The sequence below is a fragment of the Acanthisitta chloris genome, unplaced genomic scaffold (genome assembly GCF_000695815.1).
Source record: "Acanthisitta chloris isolate BGI_N310 unplaced genomic scaffold, ASM69581v1 scaffold1777, whole genome shotgun sequence".
NCBI lineage: Eukaryota > Metazoa > Chordata > Aves > Passeriformes > Acanthisittidae > Acanthisitta > Acanthisitta chloris.
This window is the reverse complement of record NW_008682967.1, coordinates 332-18,883: the sequence shown is the minus strand read 5'-3', so window position 1 is coordinate 18,883 and position 18,552 is coordinate 332. Positions and strand designations below refer to the sequence as shown.

The 18,552-nt window shown below is 42.2% G+C and overlaps 1 protein-coding gene across 2 annotated transcripts in view; it reads left to right on the top strand.

The window, feature by feature from the left end:
• MAP4K3 (mitogen-activated protein kinase kinase kinase kinase 3) overlaps nucleotides 1-12,984 on the top strand; it is a 61,585-nt gene extending 48,601 nt beyond the window's left edge. For both annotated transcript variants that reach the window (XM_009078707.1, XM_009078708.1), the window contains 7 exons: nucleotides 1,238-1,341; nucleotides 2,142-2,313; nucleotides 4,963-5,031; nucleotides 5,140-5,232; nucleotides 7,406-7,476; nucleotides 10,089-10,144; nucleotides 12,249-12,984. In XM_009078707.1, the coding sequence (XP_009076955.1) occupies nucleotides 1,238-1,341; nucleotides 2,142-2,313; nucleotides 4,963-5,031; nucleotides 5,140-5,232; nucleotides 7,406-7,476; nucleotides 10,089-10,144; nucleotides 12,249-12,336 (653 nt within the window). In that variant the 3' untranslated portion in view covers nucleotides 12,337-12,984. The remainder of the gene's footprint in view (nucleotides 1-1,237; nucleotides 1,342-2,141; nucleotides 2,314-4,962; nucleotides 5,032-5,139; nucleotides 5,233-7,405; nucleotides 7,477-10,088; nucleotides 10,145-12,248) is intronic.
• The last annotated feature ends 5,568 nt before the right edge of the window (nucleotides 12,985-18,552 follow it).

The following is an 18,552-nucleotide window of genomic DNA, read 5'->3' as shown; positions in this document are numbered from 1 at the left end:
TGCTGACAGCATGAGTCTGCTTTTGGCCTCGGGCAAGCAGGAGTGCCACAGGAGGAAGAAAAAGACAAGAACTTCTGGTCTTTTTTTCTGCACCTTACAAGTGTTGGTAATTGCATGTTTTGTGATTTCTGCTGCTGAGTTCAGCCTCAGGAAGGGTCACACCAAGCATTATTTGCTGCAGTTTGCAGTCTGCCTGATGTTGAGTGGGAACTTTGATTAATGACATGAAGTGTTGATGTTTTAGGTGCCAAGGGTTTGCTGGCAGGTTCCTGTAGCAGTGAGGTAGCATGAGTGTGTTTCAGTTAGGTAGATAGATTGTAGAAGCTTGTTATCTGAACTGTGTTGTTAGTTTCCCGATGGCTCACAGTCACTTGACTGCACACTAAAATCTGGTCTTTAGATCTATTTCTACAAAGTGTAAAGTAACACTTGTTTGTCTTAATGAATATGTTGGCTGTGCTTAAGGAGTGGAATTTTGTCAATATTGTAGAAGTGAAGTTGTGAAACTTCAGATTTCATAGTGCCCAGTTTTGTAACTTCATTGTTCTCTGCCAGTTTTTACTGAGTTCTGGCAAACCATGGAAGAGCAGCACTTCCTGCTTTTCTTTGTTCTTCAGTTTCAACTTAATTTCTTGATGATCTAGAAGTGTTCGTCAGAAATACAGAGCTCCTGGATTTCAGACTTGCTGTGGCAGTGCTTGAAGGGCAGCTGAGCTGTTCTCAACTAACAGCAATTGTTTGCTGCCTGCTGGATAACTGTGTGTCATAGAAAAAGCCATTCTATAGCAGCTGTTTGTGATGATTTCGGGATCACTTAGGCAAACCAACATAGTAGAGCCAACACACTTCACATATGTATGGAGTCAACTATTTTTAAGACTGTCTAAAATAGTAAATCCCATCTACCAACCTGGAAAAAAACCCCAACACTAAACTTCATTTTGAGTTGGAGAGGCAAAACATACCACAGTGCTCTTGAGAGTCTTGTTTGTTAGGGCTTTTTTGGCACTGGTGACTAGGTGTTCAGGCCCAGTGGAAGGGCAGCCCAAGCTCCACCTTGCTCACTGTCACCATTTTCATAGTGCAGATATTGACTTTTCAGCAGCTTCCATATACAAAAGATTAGAGTGGGGGTGTTGAGTATTTGCCAAAATTGTATGCACTGTTACTTAGTTGGAAATTGTTTCTAATTTGTATGTGCTTAGTACACTAATATACTCCGTCCTTTTTTTTTCAGTGAGGAATCCCTACACAGGCCACAAGTACCTTTGTGGAGCACTACAGTCTAGCATTGTTTTGTTGGAATGGGTTGAACCAATGCAAAAATTTATGTTAATCAAGGTAATTTTACAGTAAGGTGAAATACTCTCGGTTCAGTTCTAGTAATCTTGTAACAACTTGTTAAGAGTAAGTTTTATCCATTTTTTGATTTATTAGACTTTTCTCTTGGTTTCTGTTAAATTATATTGAAAATAGGTATTTAAATGTGTCATATGTATTAACTGACTCAAAATACTTATGAGAATATTCTTGTTTCTGTGGTGCACTTCAACTGAAAAACAAAGCCCTTCTCTCCATGAACATTGCCCTTTAGTTGCACAATAGAAAACTTTGGCTGACAGCCTGAGACATGGCAAAATGGAGTGATAGCATGGGTTAACAGTGGCCTTGCTCCCATGCCAGAGAGAAGGTGGCCACTTATTCTATGTTTTGTGACACTGGAGGTGCCCAGAAATGCTTGTTTTCTTCCTGTCTGACACCACCCGAAGAGATGGAGCCCGGGTGGACTCAGGTTTGTAGAACGGCAGCTGCTATAACTTGATCGAGCCTGCAAGAGAAGGCTCAGAGGTTTGGTAGCCAGGGTGAGCAGTGATAGACGCTCTTGTCATCTGTGGGCAGCTGCACAGGACACACATGGTGAAAAAGTTATTTTAACTGAATTGGCATGAGATGCTCTAACTCAGGCTTTTTGCACTTAGCAGTTCCTGTTATCTGAAAATGTAAACATAACGTTATAAAATGTATGGCATAAAATTTACAATACAGTTTACCTAATAGCAACTCTGATATCTAATGTAAAATATCTAATAGTGACTACATTTGTTTTTCCTTCTAATATCTATTTTTGTTTCTTAATCTAGCACATAGATTTTCCTGTACCTTGTCCACTGAGATTGTTTGAAATGCTGGTAGTCCCTGAGCAGGAATTCCCTTTAGTTTGTGTGGGTGTCAGTAGAGGAAGAGACTTCAACCAGGTGGTGAAGTTTGAGACTGTCAACCCAAATTCTACCTCTTCGTGGTTTACGGAAACAGGTTTGTGTACTGTTGTAATTACATTCAGAAATGTTCTTTGCTCTTCTATTGTAGCTTAATAACTAAAGAGTGGTTTTCTCTGGGGAAGCAAATGATTAAATCATTAAGACTAAATGATCATCGTAAGTTCTCTTTTTAAACGGTTATCTGGTTGTACCTGCTTGCACGTGCACCTTTTTTTGATGTTTCTACTCGTTGAACTGATTGGATTTCTTGAGATGTTTTTGGTATAGCAGAGGATGGCTCCATCCTCTGCTATGCAGAAAATCTCAAGAAGTTATGGTTTCCTTCATGTCCATAAGTTAGGCTGTATTTTATTACCCACTGTGCTGTTCGGTACTCTACCCTGACACCATGACTTCTGTTTATTTAAGAGATCTTAGTATAATTATGTTCTTCGCAATTTCTTTCAGCATCTCTGTAGGTGTGGTTTGGCTCTCCTGCTGTATGCCGCTATGGTTAGAAGTGGTGTTTTCAGCCTCCTGCTGAGAGAGAGTATTCTCCCTGTGTTTACGGAAAGCAAAAGGGATAAGGGATTAGAACTACTGGTAGCAGGAGACCAAATACCTGCCTGTCACTGGTCTTAGCACCATGAGTGAGGAGACACCATCTGAGCAACAGCAGAAATTCTCTTAAGAAAGTGTGCTAAGAATTACTTTTTTAGAGTTGCAGGGTTGTCCCCTAAACCTAGATACAGTAGTGAACAGACCCTAGTCATAGCTTGTGGGTTCAGAAGCAGTGAATAGCTTTGTTTTTACTAGGTGTAGATCCCATGTTGATCCACAATGAATTCATACATAGCCCTGTGCTGGCATACATGTGTGTATTAATCCAGCTGAGTGTGACCTGTGGAATTTACTAAGAACAACAGTTTTCACCAGGAAGATACCCACTGGCTTTCCTGCTGCTGAAAATTGCATCAGATTTTGACACGGTTTAAAGCTTAGTTATGAAAACCCAAGGGAGCAGTGGATGGCCAATTAATGCACTTAACTACTTCAGACAGTGCATTTTATTTTCACTCGTACATGTAACTGTGTGACTTCATAGCAGAGTCCATAGAAGTAGCATGCTGAAGAGATACATATTGGCTGCATCAATGCATAAATATAAGAATACTAATCCCTTCTCAGTTCTTCGGGTTTTTTAATGTGGAAAATTTATCATTGCATTGTGCCTTCCAAAAACACTTTGACAATTTCCTTGAATCCCTTGTGTGTTCTTATGCTGTGTCTATGTTGTTTTCTCCCATTTTTTTGACTCCGGTTCAAACTCTTTTGTTGTATTGGTTTATCCCTGTCCCATGCCAGCAGGAGAGAGATAATACAATCAAACAGGTTTATTTATTTTTTTTTAAGGAGGAGAGTGTGGACTATATACAATCATAGAAACATTTGGGTAGGAAGGGACCTTAAGAATATAAGACCCCTATGGGCAGGGGCACCTTCCACTAGACCAGGTTGCTCAGAGCTCCATCCAGCCTGGCCTTGAACACTTCCAGGGATGGGCATTCACAGCTGTGGGCAACCTGTTACGTGGTCGCAAATAGTTTCCATCAAATTAATTGTTTGACATGTGACTTTTTTTGTAAATGTCTGATAAAGACATTTTAAAAAAATTAGCTACAGAGACTTTCTGGGGGGTCTTATCCCCTGCCACCCTTCAGTCAGTGCAGTGCATGTTTCCATATCACAGGTGTGGTTGCACAGATGTTTATCCTTCAGTCTTTCTGTTGCACACTTTCATCATGGCTGTATCTACCTTTACTATACCTTCCAAGATAAAAAAATGAGATGAAGGAACCATCTCAAGGAGCACTTTTCTGCCATCATTGAGGAGTTTTGGCTTCTCAACAGAAGCATGGATTTTATCATTTAACCCAAAACCGCTTTTGTATTTTAGGTTACATGCTCTAATTTGTCATCCCTAATGGATTTACTGAGTTTCTCTTTTCTATATGAAAGGTGCCTACAGAATCACTGGCAGTATTGTTAAATTCGTAGGAGCTTCTTTGTGTAGTTTTAATGTTAACAAACAAATGGACCAAAACATCATTTCTCTTTCGAGGTGATGTGTCCACTAATCACTTGTGGGTCAAATCCCCATTCGCTGTCATGGAGACTGCTGCAGCTGTAAATCAGAAGAGAAGAAAATAACCCTTCTTTTAAGAGTTTGGAGAAGTAAATAGTCCTCTATTCTTGGAAGATCTGGGTATGGAAAGTCTGCAAATAGCAGCAAGAATTAAGTAGTAATATAAAAGTCCCTAGCAGGATTTAGAAATAAAGGCAGAAGAAAAGCAGCGTAGTGTGGACAGTCACATATATCTGCCTTTTTTGCAATAGCAATATTGAATTACGTCAACAGACAGTGAAGGGACAGCAGTGTACCATGTGAGTTTGTTTTTGTGACTTGGCTCAGAGAAGGCTGGATTAAGTCCATACTTTAATATTAGAGCTTCATTTTTCCTGTCACAGTCAACATGTTGGATAAGTGGACATGCCTCTCTCTAAGAGAAGAGAAATGTCACTGATAAGATGATGATCTTAAGTAGATAAAAACACACCCATTAAATGGTCTCAATCTCTAGAACTTCCATGTTAAATTTCATGCTAATTTATGTTATGACCTAACACTGTCATTTTTTTATAGATACTACAGAAACAAGTGTTGTACATGTAACGCAGCTGGAGAGAGATACCATTTTGGTGTGTTTGGATTGTAAGTTTGAGTATCAACTAAATAGATGTGTATGCATGCACATGCATGCTGTCTGTCTTCATATGTTTAAGTTAATTCTTGGTTAACATATCCTTATTTATTGTCTAGGCTGTATAAAAATAGTGAATCTGCAAGGCAGGTTAAAATCCAGCCGCAAACTGTCATCAGAGCTCACATTTGACTTTCAGATTGAATCAATAGGTAAGTTGGATTTCATTATTAGTGTTGAATATCTGTGTAGACTAGAGATCTGTGTAATCACCAACTGTATGAAATTTAACAAGAGCAAGTGGTGGATTCTGCACCTGGGATGAGGTAATCCTGGTTAAACGTACAAATTAGGAAATGAGAGGATGGAGAGCAGCCCTGTGGAAAGAGATCTGGGGGTTTGGATTGATAGCAATCAGCAGTCAGCTGTGTGCACTGGCAGCTGAAAGGGCCAGCCACGTCCTGGCGTGCATCAGGCCAGAACATCACTAGCTGGTTGAGGGAGGTGATTGTTGCTCTCTATGCTGGTGTGGCCTCACCTCGAGTCTGCTGTGCAGTTTTGGATGCTGCAATATAAAAAGGATATCAAACTATTAGTGTGTCCAGAGGACGGTGACTTAAATGATAAAGGTGTTGTAGGCAAGACTTAGGAGTAGCAGCTGACTTTCTTCAGCCTAGAGAAGAGAAGGCTGAGGAGTGATCACATCACAGTCTACAGCTTCCTCAAGATGGGCAGTGGAGGGAGAGGTGCTGATATCCTCTCTGGTGATCAGCAGTGGAGGACACATGGAAATGGTATGAAGCTGCAGGAAAATGCTTTCCACTCAAGAGGGTGAGCGGCCACTAGAAGAGGCTCCCCAGAGAAGAAGTCATACCACCTAAGCCTGTCAGAGTTCAAGGAGCATCTGGGCAACGCTTAGTCATATGGTTTAGTTTTAGGTAGTTCTGTGAGGAACAAGGAGTTGGACTCAGTGATCCTTATGGGTCCCTTCCAACTTGAGATGTTCTGTGATTAACTTTAGTGTTACAGTAAAGAATTAGATATGCTAACTGTCTAGTCTTTGGCATTTGAAACGCTATCTCACTTCACTTTGTGTGAGAAGGCTCAGTGAAAGGTTCAGCACACTATGTAACATACTTCCCTATGAGCAGTTGGAATGGAGCAATAATACTGGATCATTTCCTGATTAAGCTAAACATCTTGGGAATATGAGACCTTCAGCCTCTAAAGGAATACCTTAACACAACCTACATAAACTGGGAATCACTCATGCCTAACTCATTCTACATGTGTGTTTATACAGTCCATTTTTATAAAGCAGCTCAAGGACTAAATTTTATGATGCCACAGGTTACATAAATTTTGTTTTCTTGTGAAGAATCTGAATAAATTAAATTTGTGAAACAGAAAGAATACATTATTTTGACAATTCTCCAGTGGTTATATACCTGCATTGCATCATATGCTTTAGAAAGAGGGGTGAGGAGGGATGCATGCACAGACAGAGGGTAGTACCAGAAGAGGAGGGGCAGTGGGAACTAAACTAGTAAGGAGTTGGAGGGAGTTTATTTCTGAGGAGAAGCTTTCAAGTTTCAGGCACTTCAAAGATAATCTCTGACAGAGAAGAGGACAAGAAAACATTGTTATAGAAAATACTACTTTTATGGCTTCTGATGGTTAGGAATGGGGGGAAGGAAGGAGTACATGTACTTGAAGGTGCTCATTGCAGAAGCTCTGCATGTACTGTGGTCCTCACTCCGGTTGTCACAAATGAGCTGCCAGCGTCCTGTTCTGTCTTGGTAGTGTCTCCAAAGTCCACTGCTCTTTTTCCTGCATACCTGCCCAGAGGTAGGTTCTTCCTGGGGTCCTGCACTCTTGTCCTATCTTTGAGGAAGGCCCTAGACCCATTTCCTTTCATAGGATTCAAATGCAGGTCTCTGTCACCATGTTGGTGGAAAGGGCTGGGAAGCAGGGGGCTCTGTGAAGCTTTGTATTGCTATTGGCCGAAAGACTATTTTAGCCAGTAGTTGCTGGGAAAGTGAAAATTCAGTATCCCTGTAACTTGTCTGCTAAAATTCAGTATATATTTTCTGTGAGTATTAGAGGGATTTCCTGTTCAAAAGAAAGGACTAGACATCTAGAACATACTCTGGTTAGGTGGAAATAATTTTAAACTCCACTCATTAATCAAGTAAATATATAAATGTGGCTACTTCTGAGATAGGTTCAGTGATTCCCGTGAGACATTTTGCAGTCTGTGTGAGTGAACGTGATATAATAAAGCATACATGTACAGACTTCAAAACTGCAGTCATATGCTTTTGACCTTAAAAGCACAAGTTCACATTATGCCTCAAAACTGATTCCAGTGTTCTTTGTTACCAGTCTGTCTACAAGACAGCGTGTTAGCGTTCTGGAAACACGGCATGCAAGGAAGGAGTTTTAGATCAAATGAGGTGAGTGCTGCATTTTGCTTCAAATTCTGGCTTCTAATCTAAACCAGGTAGAGGATAAATGCATAATTCTGTTGCTTGAAAAATAGTGAGCATTTCAGTAACTTCCTAGGTTAGACCTGGAAATTGGAGTCTCATTCTAAGCTTGTTTCATCAGCTACAAACTAATTAGTGGAGCTATACAATAGCCCCATCGCATCTAACATAGAAAGCAGAAAGCAATAAGAGACCAGGCCAGGATGCCATAGAACATATCTAAGCATTAATCTTCACCTTAAATTGCTTTGAAGGCCTCTGTCAATCCCTTGGCCACTTACGTGTAGATAGCAAAATTTGGATTTTGACAGTGGATCCACTTCTGAGCTTCAGCTTTGTCACAGCATCAAATGAGTTGCCTGATGTTTTTTAGTCTCTTCCATGTTCTCTTGGTTTACAAATACTTTGAAAATTTTAGTGCCCAGCTTTCACAAAAAGTAATTTTCCATTTTCAGGAGAAAAATACTGGTTTGACCTGAACTTTTTTTTTTTCTAAAATTGTTTTTTTTCAGCCAGTTTGATGTGATTTTTAGTCAGGGTTAAACCTTTATAAGTACCCTCTGAAATACTTTTGTTTTCTTGCTGCAAACCTTGTGTTATGAAAATGTTGTGTTTTGTAGGATTTTAATGAGTCTTTTAATTTGAGTATTAATGGATGTTTACAGAGTTCACCAAGACAGTGTGACACCATGAGACATCCTTGTCTCATTGGCTGAGAAATTGAGCTCATTATGACTAATTGTATTTTAAGGTACATGCACAGTCACACCATGCCAGGCTTAGATATTTCCCATTATTACACAACTGCATTGACTTGCACAAAGCCCCAGTTGACGTAACCTGTGCTGGCAGTAGGCCTGCTCTTTGTGTGAAATTGAACCAAAGACTAGAGTCATACTACTTCTAACTTTCAAGTGTGCAAATGGTTCTTGTGGCATTTGTGCATGTTTGCTCCCCAGACACGACTGTCCTTCTGGGAATTCACACTGGTGAGCTGCAGCTCCCTGTTGTTAGCACTGACTGTGAGGAGGCAATGATGCTGCTGCTAGGCACTTCTCAGGTTCCAGACTCCTCCTGACAGCATTTCGCAGGGCTCTATGTGTTACTCCACCCATTCTGATCCAGTTGGCAGAGGCCATGCCCCAGAGTGCTGCAGTGCAAGCAGATGCTTTATATTGTTGATGTAAAGCATCAGGGCTTCTTGCTTTGTTACTGTCAAGCTAAAGCCAGCACCTAAATGAAGAACTGAAAGCAGAACTGGGCTGTTGACAGAAAGCAAGCTACCTAAAACTTCTCTGTAGAATATGTCTAGGGTAAGCTCTTGGGTCTTTTTTAATCCTACCAGTCACAGCTGTTGAAAAAAACCCGTTTTCATCTGTAGTATGAAAAGCCTGCATTGCCAGGCTTAGGTCTTGACCATATTTGGTACTGTCGGGGAATTTTATACTATGTCCCCCACTTCCTACATACTACAAAAATCTGACCAACCTAGCTTTGCAGCATTTTTTAATTAGAAGACATCATTTGTTCAGATTCCCTAATCTAATAGAGTTGGTCTAATTGGGAATGACTTGAGCTGCATGCAAAGCTATTTCCTTCCATACCTGTGACCTTCCACAGTGGTTTGATTGAGTGGGAAGAATGAAACAGGGAGCTGTGTGAATTCTGAGATAAGGTGCTCAAAATTTGGGCGAAGATTCTGCAGATTCAGCCTCATGGCAAGCAGGAACTAATTTTCTTAGGAAAGCAGAGAACTTCATTGTTGTGAATTAGAATTCTCTTGCAAGCTGTCTGTGCCAGAAGTGAATCCACTAAGTCAGGTAATGTTATTAGGATCTCGGAAGGAAAAAAGAATCTCTGCTTTCTCAGGATTGTGAAATTCGGCTGTGTAGAAAAGGAGCTTTGTAAACAGTGCTACCTGTTTGTGATGTGACTTGATATCCTTTGGAGTATGCAGTGGGCTTTGGTTGACATCATTGATTAACATGATGGGGGGTTTTGGTGCTTTGGTATTCATGTGATCATAAAGATATATGACATAAGTACAATTTACCCACGGAAAACAAAGCTGTTGCAGTAGTCTGAAATGTCAAATGATATGTTTTCTTTTCACAATGGGCCTAAGTACCACAAATTAGATCATCTCTCTGCTAAGGTTTTCAGAATATGAACTTAGTGCATTATTACTATAATCGAGAATTTCGATGAAATGTGTTTTATATGTGATTTACCTGACCCATTTTTGGATATCCACTCTAGAGTGAGACAAATTGCACCCTGCAGCTCTCTGTTTCAGTCATGGCTGTAAAGAAAATTGCACCAGTGGCTCAGGTACTGTGCTGAGCCCTGCTGTTGTGCTTGCAATTGCTACAGGAGGAATTCATACAATGTGGCAGGAATTACAGAAAACTTTTACATCTCGTTTAGAAGTGACAGTTGCATTGAATTCTCTACCAGATTTAAATTGGCAGTCAATTGGTAATATCAGTCACAGTCACTTCTTTCCTCTAGGCTGATTTTGAAAACAAAATAAAAACACTTGTATGCTTAACATGTAAATTCCTATTTTTATTTTCAAGATCACACAAGAAATTTCTGATAATACAAGGATATTCAGGCTTCTGGGATCTGACAGGTAAGAAGAGAAATAAACATGGCATGCTAAAAGTAGAATGTGTGTTCCTCCTACCTTGTAAAAGTTTTTTTTGCTTGTTTCTTGCAAGTTCTTTTATAGCCATCTTAGATATTCCTTTGCGTTTGTGTACCTTCCAGTCCATTGAGTTTACTTCTCTTTCTTAAATAGAAAAAAGTAAAAATCTTAGTAAAAGTATTTGTGGGCTTCCAGAAATACTTAGCCATGCTAGAAGCTCTTATTTGGCTGCGGTCTCCACGAGTGTTTTCTTTTTGTGCCATAGTTCTTTTGTTTAACTTGGTGAAATCTTTACTTTCAGATGCTCTTTTGCAGTAGCTCATCAAGATCTGCTTCTGGAGACAAATGCAAAAAAATACTTAAAAATTTAAAAATCACACTTTCACCCTCAGAAAGAAACTCTATCAGTTGTCCTCCCAACATGACAGCTCTTTAACTCCCAGCGTAGCTGTTCCTGGGCATCTGCTTTGTAGGACACCAACACCATGTCTGTGAGACCTATCCGATAGCAGCTTGCTAAGTCAGTAACTGCTATTTTAGGAGTGTCACTGACTTCCTCAACTTTCTCTGCCTTGTTGTCGAACTTTGTACTTCTGTAACAGCCACAAAACCAACAGCTGTTTTGTCTTCAGGAGGATGCATGCTGACGTGATAGTTTCACCAGTCATGAATTCACATGAAGTGCAAAGAGTAGCTTTAATTTTTCTTTTGAGAATTGCCTCTGTCTTATGCTACTCACAGTAAACTCATGTGGCATCTTAGAATGACATGGCAAATAATTGTCTTGGAAAAATAATGTTCTCTTCCCCAAATATGGTCTCTTCTATTCTGGCTTGCACTAATAGTCTTTGAGACGATGTTAAAAGACTATTAGTGCAATAAACATTAATTTCAGGTTCTTCAGATACTCTTTTTCTGTACAGTTCTGTCATTTTTTGTACTTGAGCTGTGAAACCATTTTCCAATAACGCGTAATTTCCTAGGCAGGTCATAGGAACTTGGTTCTGAGAAGACAAAAATCTGATGTCAGTCTATTAAAAGCTTGCATGTCGCTTTCTCTTGGCGAGCAGGGAATTGCCTCATGGCACGAAGTGTCATTCCCTTTGTGGATCATGTTGAGTGGAGGGGAGGTTTTCTGAACCATAGTTTTGAAGCAAGCAAACTTTCCTGTGTGAATGCATAGTAGATGGATTTGAGTTTCCGCATAATCTGCCTTCACTTCAGGGTGTTTGTGGAGGAGAATCGGTCGTGAACATCCTGGTGCATTTAGCAGTTTTAGCAGTTCTTGTCTGATTAAAAATCTCAAATAGTTTGTGAAGCAAAGTTGTGTCTGCTAATTTTTTTCCTTTGAAGAGAAATGTCTGATCTAGGACATCCCTTATGGTCTTTGCAGTTGTAGTATAGGTCCAGCTAACCCAGCCTCCTGCTTCCAATGCTGGCCAAAAGTAGGTGGCAAGAAAAAGAGTAAAAGGGAAGACTCTGCACATAGCAGTCCTTTCCCTGAGGATTCTCTTGGCATGCAGTTTTTTGTTTCTGTCACTTTCAGAGCTGGAGTGAGTTTCTGTGTGTTAGGTTCAGGGAAAGACTAGAAGTGCTCACAGAAGAGTCAGCTTTGCTCATCTGTCGTTGCAGTGGCAAAGGGCAGATGAATGACTTCCAAAACTTGGAGCCTGATTAACAGGTTAGCTTTGCAAAGCTTCAGGAAAGCACAAGCCTGGGCAGTAGGGGAGTGGTGAACTCTCTCCAGGAGCCCCCACTAAAAGGACAAGAGGAAACAGGGATACATTGCAGCAAGGGAAGTTCCAGCTGGATAAAACAGGGGAAAACATCATGGTGAGGGTGGATGAACACTGCAGCAGCAGCCCAGAGAGGCTGTGGGAGATTCTTGGAGACTTTGCGTGGACAAGACCATGAGCTAGCTTTGAGGTTGGCCTTGGTTTGAGTGACCTTTTGGACTAGAGGCATCCAGGGAGAGAGAAATGATGACTGGTCAGATGGATCCTGGGAAAAAATATTTACAGCTATATCTAGGGTTGTTTTTAAATGAAGGCTTACTTGACATTGCAGCTTTTTTAAATTTTTATTTAAGGGTTGTGGTGCTGGAGAGTAGACCGACGGATAACCCAACAGCCAACAGCAATTTATACATCCTGGCAGGGCATGAGAACAGTTACTGAGAACAGCATGTGGCAGGCAGCTCACTGTGACAAGAGAACACTCCTGCTGCAGCAGCACTCATGACTGGCTGGAATTGCACAAAAGCTGCAGTAACTCCACTTCAGTTACTTTATAATTTATTGTGGCATGAAAGGAAGATGAGAATTGTTTGTGATATGGACACAGAAGCATTATGATACCACAGAAGTGCTTAATTTACTGTTATGTAATCTTTGTACATATGCAGTATTTTTCAGCAAAACTTCTTGCTGAAGCCCTACACTGACTTTCTGTAGATAGTGATCCTCCTGTTAAGTACAAGTGTCTTACCTGTACAGATGTAAAAGTCACTGAGGATGCAAAATTAAATTGGGGTACTATTATAGGGACGTCTCATGTGTTTATGATAAAGTGGGATACTAGCAACAAATATAGTACATTGAGCAACACTATTGTATTTTATTATATGTAATTTACTAATACAAATAAATATTAGAAATTGTAACCAAGGCTGTAATCAGATTACAATCTTGTTTTAATTTCGATACAACACACTGGTGTTCATGTTTGCACAATGTATTGAGATGTGATGTATTTAGTCACAAAGGTAAGCTGTGACTTTGTGGATATGACTTGGGCTTAAAAGATCCTTTTTTTTTCGTTTACTTGGGTAGTTTTCTTTGTGAAACAAACCAGTTAAACACTTGTATTTTTATATTTAATTAAAACTTTCTTTATGATTACTTCTCTATGCTTGAAAACAATACCTTTTGGATGGGTGTCAGTCCCAGACTAGTGGTACCTGGCTGTAACTCTGCAATAGGTGTTTGAATTATTAGTGTATACAATGATAAAAATTAGTATTACTGTTTGTCTTACTAAATAGTTTCATATCACAGTGGAAAAGAGCAACATTCCACATTGTGGAAATGGCTCAAAGGTGTTGCCATTTTGACTTTTTTTTTTTGGCCTTATAACCATTTTCACACTTTTCTTGATTTTAGGATGTTAACACATGGCCAAAATAATTTAGTTACTACCTCATTCAAACAGTACAATGGTTACTACGCATCACGGGGAACTTAGTTTTGATCAGAAGTATTTTTGATTGCTATTTTCCAATGGAGTATGTAAATGCCAAGTTTTAAGCAAAATGCACACATTTGACTCCTTTTTTTGTATATGTTCTTTATATTTTATTGTGATAATATACACTAAAACCAAACTAAATTAAAGTGATTTATGGCCTGCATTATTGTTGTGATTGGTAATGCTTTGAAATATGTTCCCTAATGTATATAATGTAAAATAAACTCTTTTTAACATGTTGTTGTACAATTAGATTATCACCTGCGCTGATTTTCCACTTAAGGCTAAAATGAAATATACTGAGTTTTGAATTCTGCTATTAAATGGTTGTGCCAAACATGGAAGATGGGTGTTTCTGAATGTGTGAATGGTCACAGTGCTGCAGCTCAGCTGAGTTTCAGCTGGCACTTGAGGGGTAGCATTATACTCTTTCGGCCTTTAAGCAGTGTATCTGTGTAACTTGTTTGATTCCTTCCCTCCATCACCTGCTTTTCCACCCCTGTTGATTGCAAAACTGATCTATTTTTTTTCAGGAGGGTTTTTTTCTGCCTGTGAGCCTCAAGCTGACTGCCTGTGCCAGCCCCACCTCAGCTGTTTCTTGTGCTGAGCCTCAGATCCCCCTGTGTGAGAGGTGGTAACACAAACCCCACTGCTGAGGAGCTGAATTCTCAGGAAAGGCAAGAATTTGTGTGTGTTTCACAGCACCCTTGTGAAACCCCAGAGGGGGATTTCCATCCTGCCTCCCATGGGCTGTTCTTCATTTTGACATGCAGAAAGTAGCTCAGTTTTAAGAAGGTACAGTATCGCTAGTAAACATGTTTTCTCCTGTGGGGTTTCTGCAGCAGCTGGGGCCAAGTTTCTTGGGCCATTGCTGAATTATAGGCACCAGAAGCTAAGGGCCATTGGGGTTTATTCTGATTGAGCACTGTCCTGGCATGTGGGAAGAAGGGGAGCATTGTCCTAGGAGAGGCATGTTTCCAGTCCACTGGTATAGTCAGGACAGCTTCGCTTTACACATGCTGCTCTTCAGCATTAAAGAAGTGAAGGGTTCCTTCTTTTTTGAGGAATTGTCCCATTTGGGGTTTGTGCCACAGAACTGCTTTTTCCTCATCTCAAGCTGCTTGACCACTCTGCTGACAGCTGCCCTCAACTGAGATCAGGAGCTTGGGTGTCTGGTTAAACCCAAAGGTCTCCTTTGCTAGACTTGGCAGTTGCTTTCAACCAGAAGTTTCCTTGAGCCATGCTTGGTGGGAGCTTACACCACCCCCATTCTGGTGTATGATTTGGATCAGTCTGTGGCTGACTGATGGGAGCACAGAGCCAGGGAACCCCATCGTACCATGATGAGGTTAGAGCAAGGCCTCTGCCTACAGCTGGTTGACACAGCTCCTCTAACAACCTGTGTGGCTTCCCTGTTTCTCATCTCATGGTGGCTTTTTAGTTCATGGTCCAAGCTGCTTGCAGGCAGGAGTGCTGCAATGTGACTGTGCAAGAAGGGCACTCACTAGCCTGCCAGCAAAGTCTTATTAGTGCAGGGCTTGAGCTTGGATCTGGTCCAAACTGAACATTCTTACAGGAATCTAAGCAGCAGCATGGTTTGTGTCTGCTTCAGAAGTGCTCCTGGAGGCTGGGAGCACAGGGGAGTGGACATTTTTTATCCTTTTCTTGCCCATCTCTCCACGCGGTGCTGCCTGCCTCTGTTAGAAACAGGATTTAGTGACATGAAAAAGAGGTGGTTTAGATTCAAATTCTGCATCCTACAGCCCTTGACTACAACCACGACCTGTGTAAGGTGAAGCACATGTTGCTGGCTGCCTGTTCCTTGTAGCTTTGCCATTGGGAGTTTGCAATTGGGGCTGGGGGAGCCTAGCGATGCTGTGAGCACTGGTGGGGATGGATGTGTACCCCCAGCCAGGGGACAGCTCTTATATCTCACAGGGTTCTGTTTTAAGCAATAGCACTGTTGGGTTTTGAAGAATTGCATGTGAAAAGGTGGGGAAAATAGCTGATAAAAACAAAATGTGCCAAAACTTCTTGCTTCCCTTCAATGAAACACTCCAGGTTAATCTAAAATGTGGGTTATAGCGAGTAACGTTTCAGGCCTGTGCTATCTATTGAGGGGTGTAGCAGAAGCTGTGGAAATGTATCTGGGGAGGGAGACAAAGACACTGGTGTGCTCTCAAGTCCCCTGCTGTGGACAGCAGTGCAGGGTTTGCTGTCTGCTTAGCATCATCCTCTGCAGTACAGCTGCAGTGTTGCTAGAGGTCTTTCCTCCTTCGGCAGCCCCTCCTTGGGTGCAGATTTTCACAGAATCATAGAATGGTTAGGGGTTGGAAGGGACCTTAATGACCATCTAGTTCTACGCTGCTGCTGTGGGCAGGGACACCTTTCACTAAACCAGGTTGCTCAAAGCCTCATTCAACCTGTCCTTGAACGTTTCCAGGGATGGGACATCCACAACTTCTCTGGGCAACCTGTTCTAGTGCCTCATCACCCTTGCAGTAAAATATTTCTTCATAACGTCTAATGTAAATCCTCTTTCAGTTTAAAGCCATTCCTCCTTGTCTTATCATTACATGCCCTTGTCAAAAGTCCCTTTCCAGCTCTCTTGCAGGCCTCCTGCAAGTACTGGAAAGCTGCTTTTTCTTCCCAAAACCTTCGGTTCTCCAGACTGAACAACCTCATGGCCCTCCTCTAGACTCCCTCTAACAGGTCCATGTTCTTCATATGCTGGGGTCTTCCAGAGAGGGGTCCTCATTTTTCCTAGTCTACCTTTTCTACAGAAGCTTTTCCTGTGGTCCTTGATGTCCCCTGCCAGGTTTAATTCTACCAGAGCTTTAGCTCCCTTACCCTGAACCCTGGTGGCTTGGATCACCCCTCTGTATTCCTCCCAAGCTACCTGGCTTGCTTCCATCCTCTCTAGGCTTCCTTTTAGTGTCTGAGCTTGTCCTGGAACTCCTTGTTTATCCACACAGGCCTCCTGAATTCCTCTTTGTTGGAATGCATCAGTCCTGAACTTGGAGGAGGTGATCCTTGATCAGGTTTCTTGGGCCCTTCTTTCCTCCAGAGCTTTATCCCATGGTAACTCTACCAAGCAGATCCCTGAAGGGACCAAATTCTGCTCTCCTGAAGTCCAGGGCAGTAAGTTTGCTCTGTACTCTCCTTGCTGCCCTAAGGATCTTGAACTCCACCATTTCATGGTCCCTGCAGCTATGGCTGCCCTTGAGCTTCACATTCCCCACCAACCCTCCTTGTTGGTGAGAACAAGGTTCAGCATAGCACCTCTCCTCCTTGGCTCCTCTATCACTTGAAGGAGGAAATTACTGTCAGTGCATTCCAGGAACCTCCTGGATTGCTTTTGCCCTTCTGTGTTGTCTCTCTAACAGATGTCAGGGTGGTTGAAGTCCCCCATGAGGACCAGGAACTGTGAACAGGAGGCCACTTCTATCTGGCTATAGAAGGCCTCATTTGCTTGATTTTCTGTAGCAGATTCTCACAATAATGTCACCTGTCCCTGCCCTCCCTTTAATCCTGACCCATAAGCTCTCGGTCAGTTCCTTATCCATCCCCATCCATCCATCCATCCATCCGTGACACTCCAGCTGGTCACTGACATACAGGACAATACATCCTCCTTGCCTCCCCTGCGTCTCCTTCCTCGAGAGCCTGTATCTTTCCAACACTCCAGACATTGGAGCCATCCCACCATGTCTCCATGATGCCAATGAACTCACAGCCCTGCAGGTATGCACACATCTCAAACTCCTCTTGTTCTCCATGCTTTGTGCATTTGCTCTGTAGAACTAATTTAAATTCAACACTTTCAAATTCAGGTCCCACTTGTGTTTCTCTGACAGGCAGCTACTCCTGGCAGTGTCTCACGGGCTGAACACAGGAGTGCATGGTCAGCTCCTGGCAGTCCTTCCTGATGACATCTACATTTTCCATGGCAGCCACTGGAGTTAAGGGGATGCTGTCACTCTTTGTAAGCCCCTCAACTCAGCCAGCCCTTGACACAGTATGGCAAAGGGCTACCAAGACCCAGCACCTTGTCCTCCTCACCCACCACCAGCACTACTGGGGATCCACCCACAGACATTGTACACCCCTGTAAAGCCACCACTGCACTGATCATGGCCCTTGGTTGCTGCTCCTGACAGCAATGGCAATGAGCCTCATCTTCACTTTTTGACATAAAGACAGGCCATCCCACTGCCTGGTTCCCTGCCCCTCCCTGCCCCACTGAACTCCTGTGCCCCTCAGCATTCAGCTTCTCTTGTCACTGTGTCCCTGTGAAACCAGCCCCCAGCTTTCAGCTGCGTGTTCTTCCCCACAAGAGCTTGGCCCAGAACGATGACCCAGACAGCTGCAGTCATGTCAGTTGTGGGAGCTCCAGGTGGAGGGAGAGCTCAGGCCTGGACTGTCCTGTGGCCTTACTGAATGTTTGAACCAACTGAACACAGCACCTGCAATCTTGTGTTACCCAATGCTGGTTTGCTTGAAGGAAAGAGATGCTGTAGAACATTTACTGGTATTTAGGAGTCCTGGCACCTTCATCTCTAAATGGATGGGCTGGACAGCAGAGCACTGGTGCAGTTTTACAGTCTGTGTTGCACATACCTGGGAGCAGATGAAGATTTAAACTTGAACAGACTAATTTACCATCACAAGGCAGCGAGTGCAACAGCTCTGCAGTCTGTAAGATGCTGTGATGTTGTCCCTGAATTTGTTGGCAGGCTGCTAGATCAAGCCAATAGCTTTGAGGTATGAACATTCCTGCCTTTCATCCTTCTTCTAGTCAGCTCAAAGCAGAAGTCTGACTCCTTCAGACAGCAGTATCTGTCTGGAGGAAACATGCCCGAGGCATAGATGCACAGTGCAGACAGCCCTTTCTGAGAGGCTCCATCCATCGCCTGCTGAATTGCTGCTCAGCAGTCCAAGAACATCTCCTGTGCTCAGAGCACTTCACAAACACCAATTTAAGTGAGCCTCACAACACATCTGCCAGTCCTGCCAGGTACCTGCATGACTGACCTTTGCAGTTTCTGTCCAGGCAATCCGTACTGGCACTCCCAGTCCTCCCACCAGGATAACTGGTTCTAAACTTTCCTTCTAGTGACCAGTGAAGATTTGCATACATCCATCTC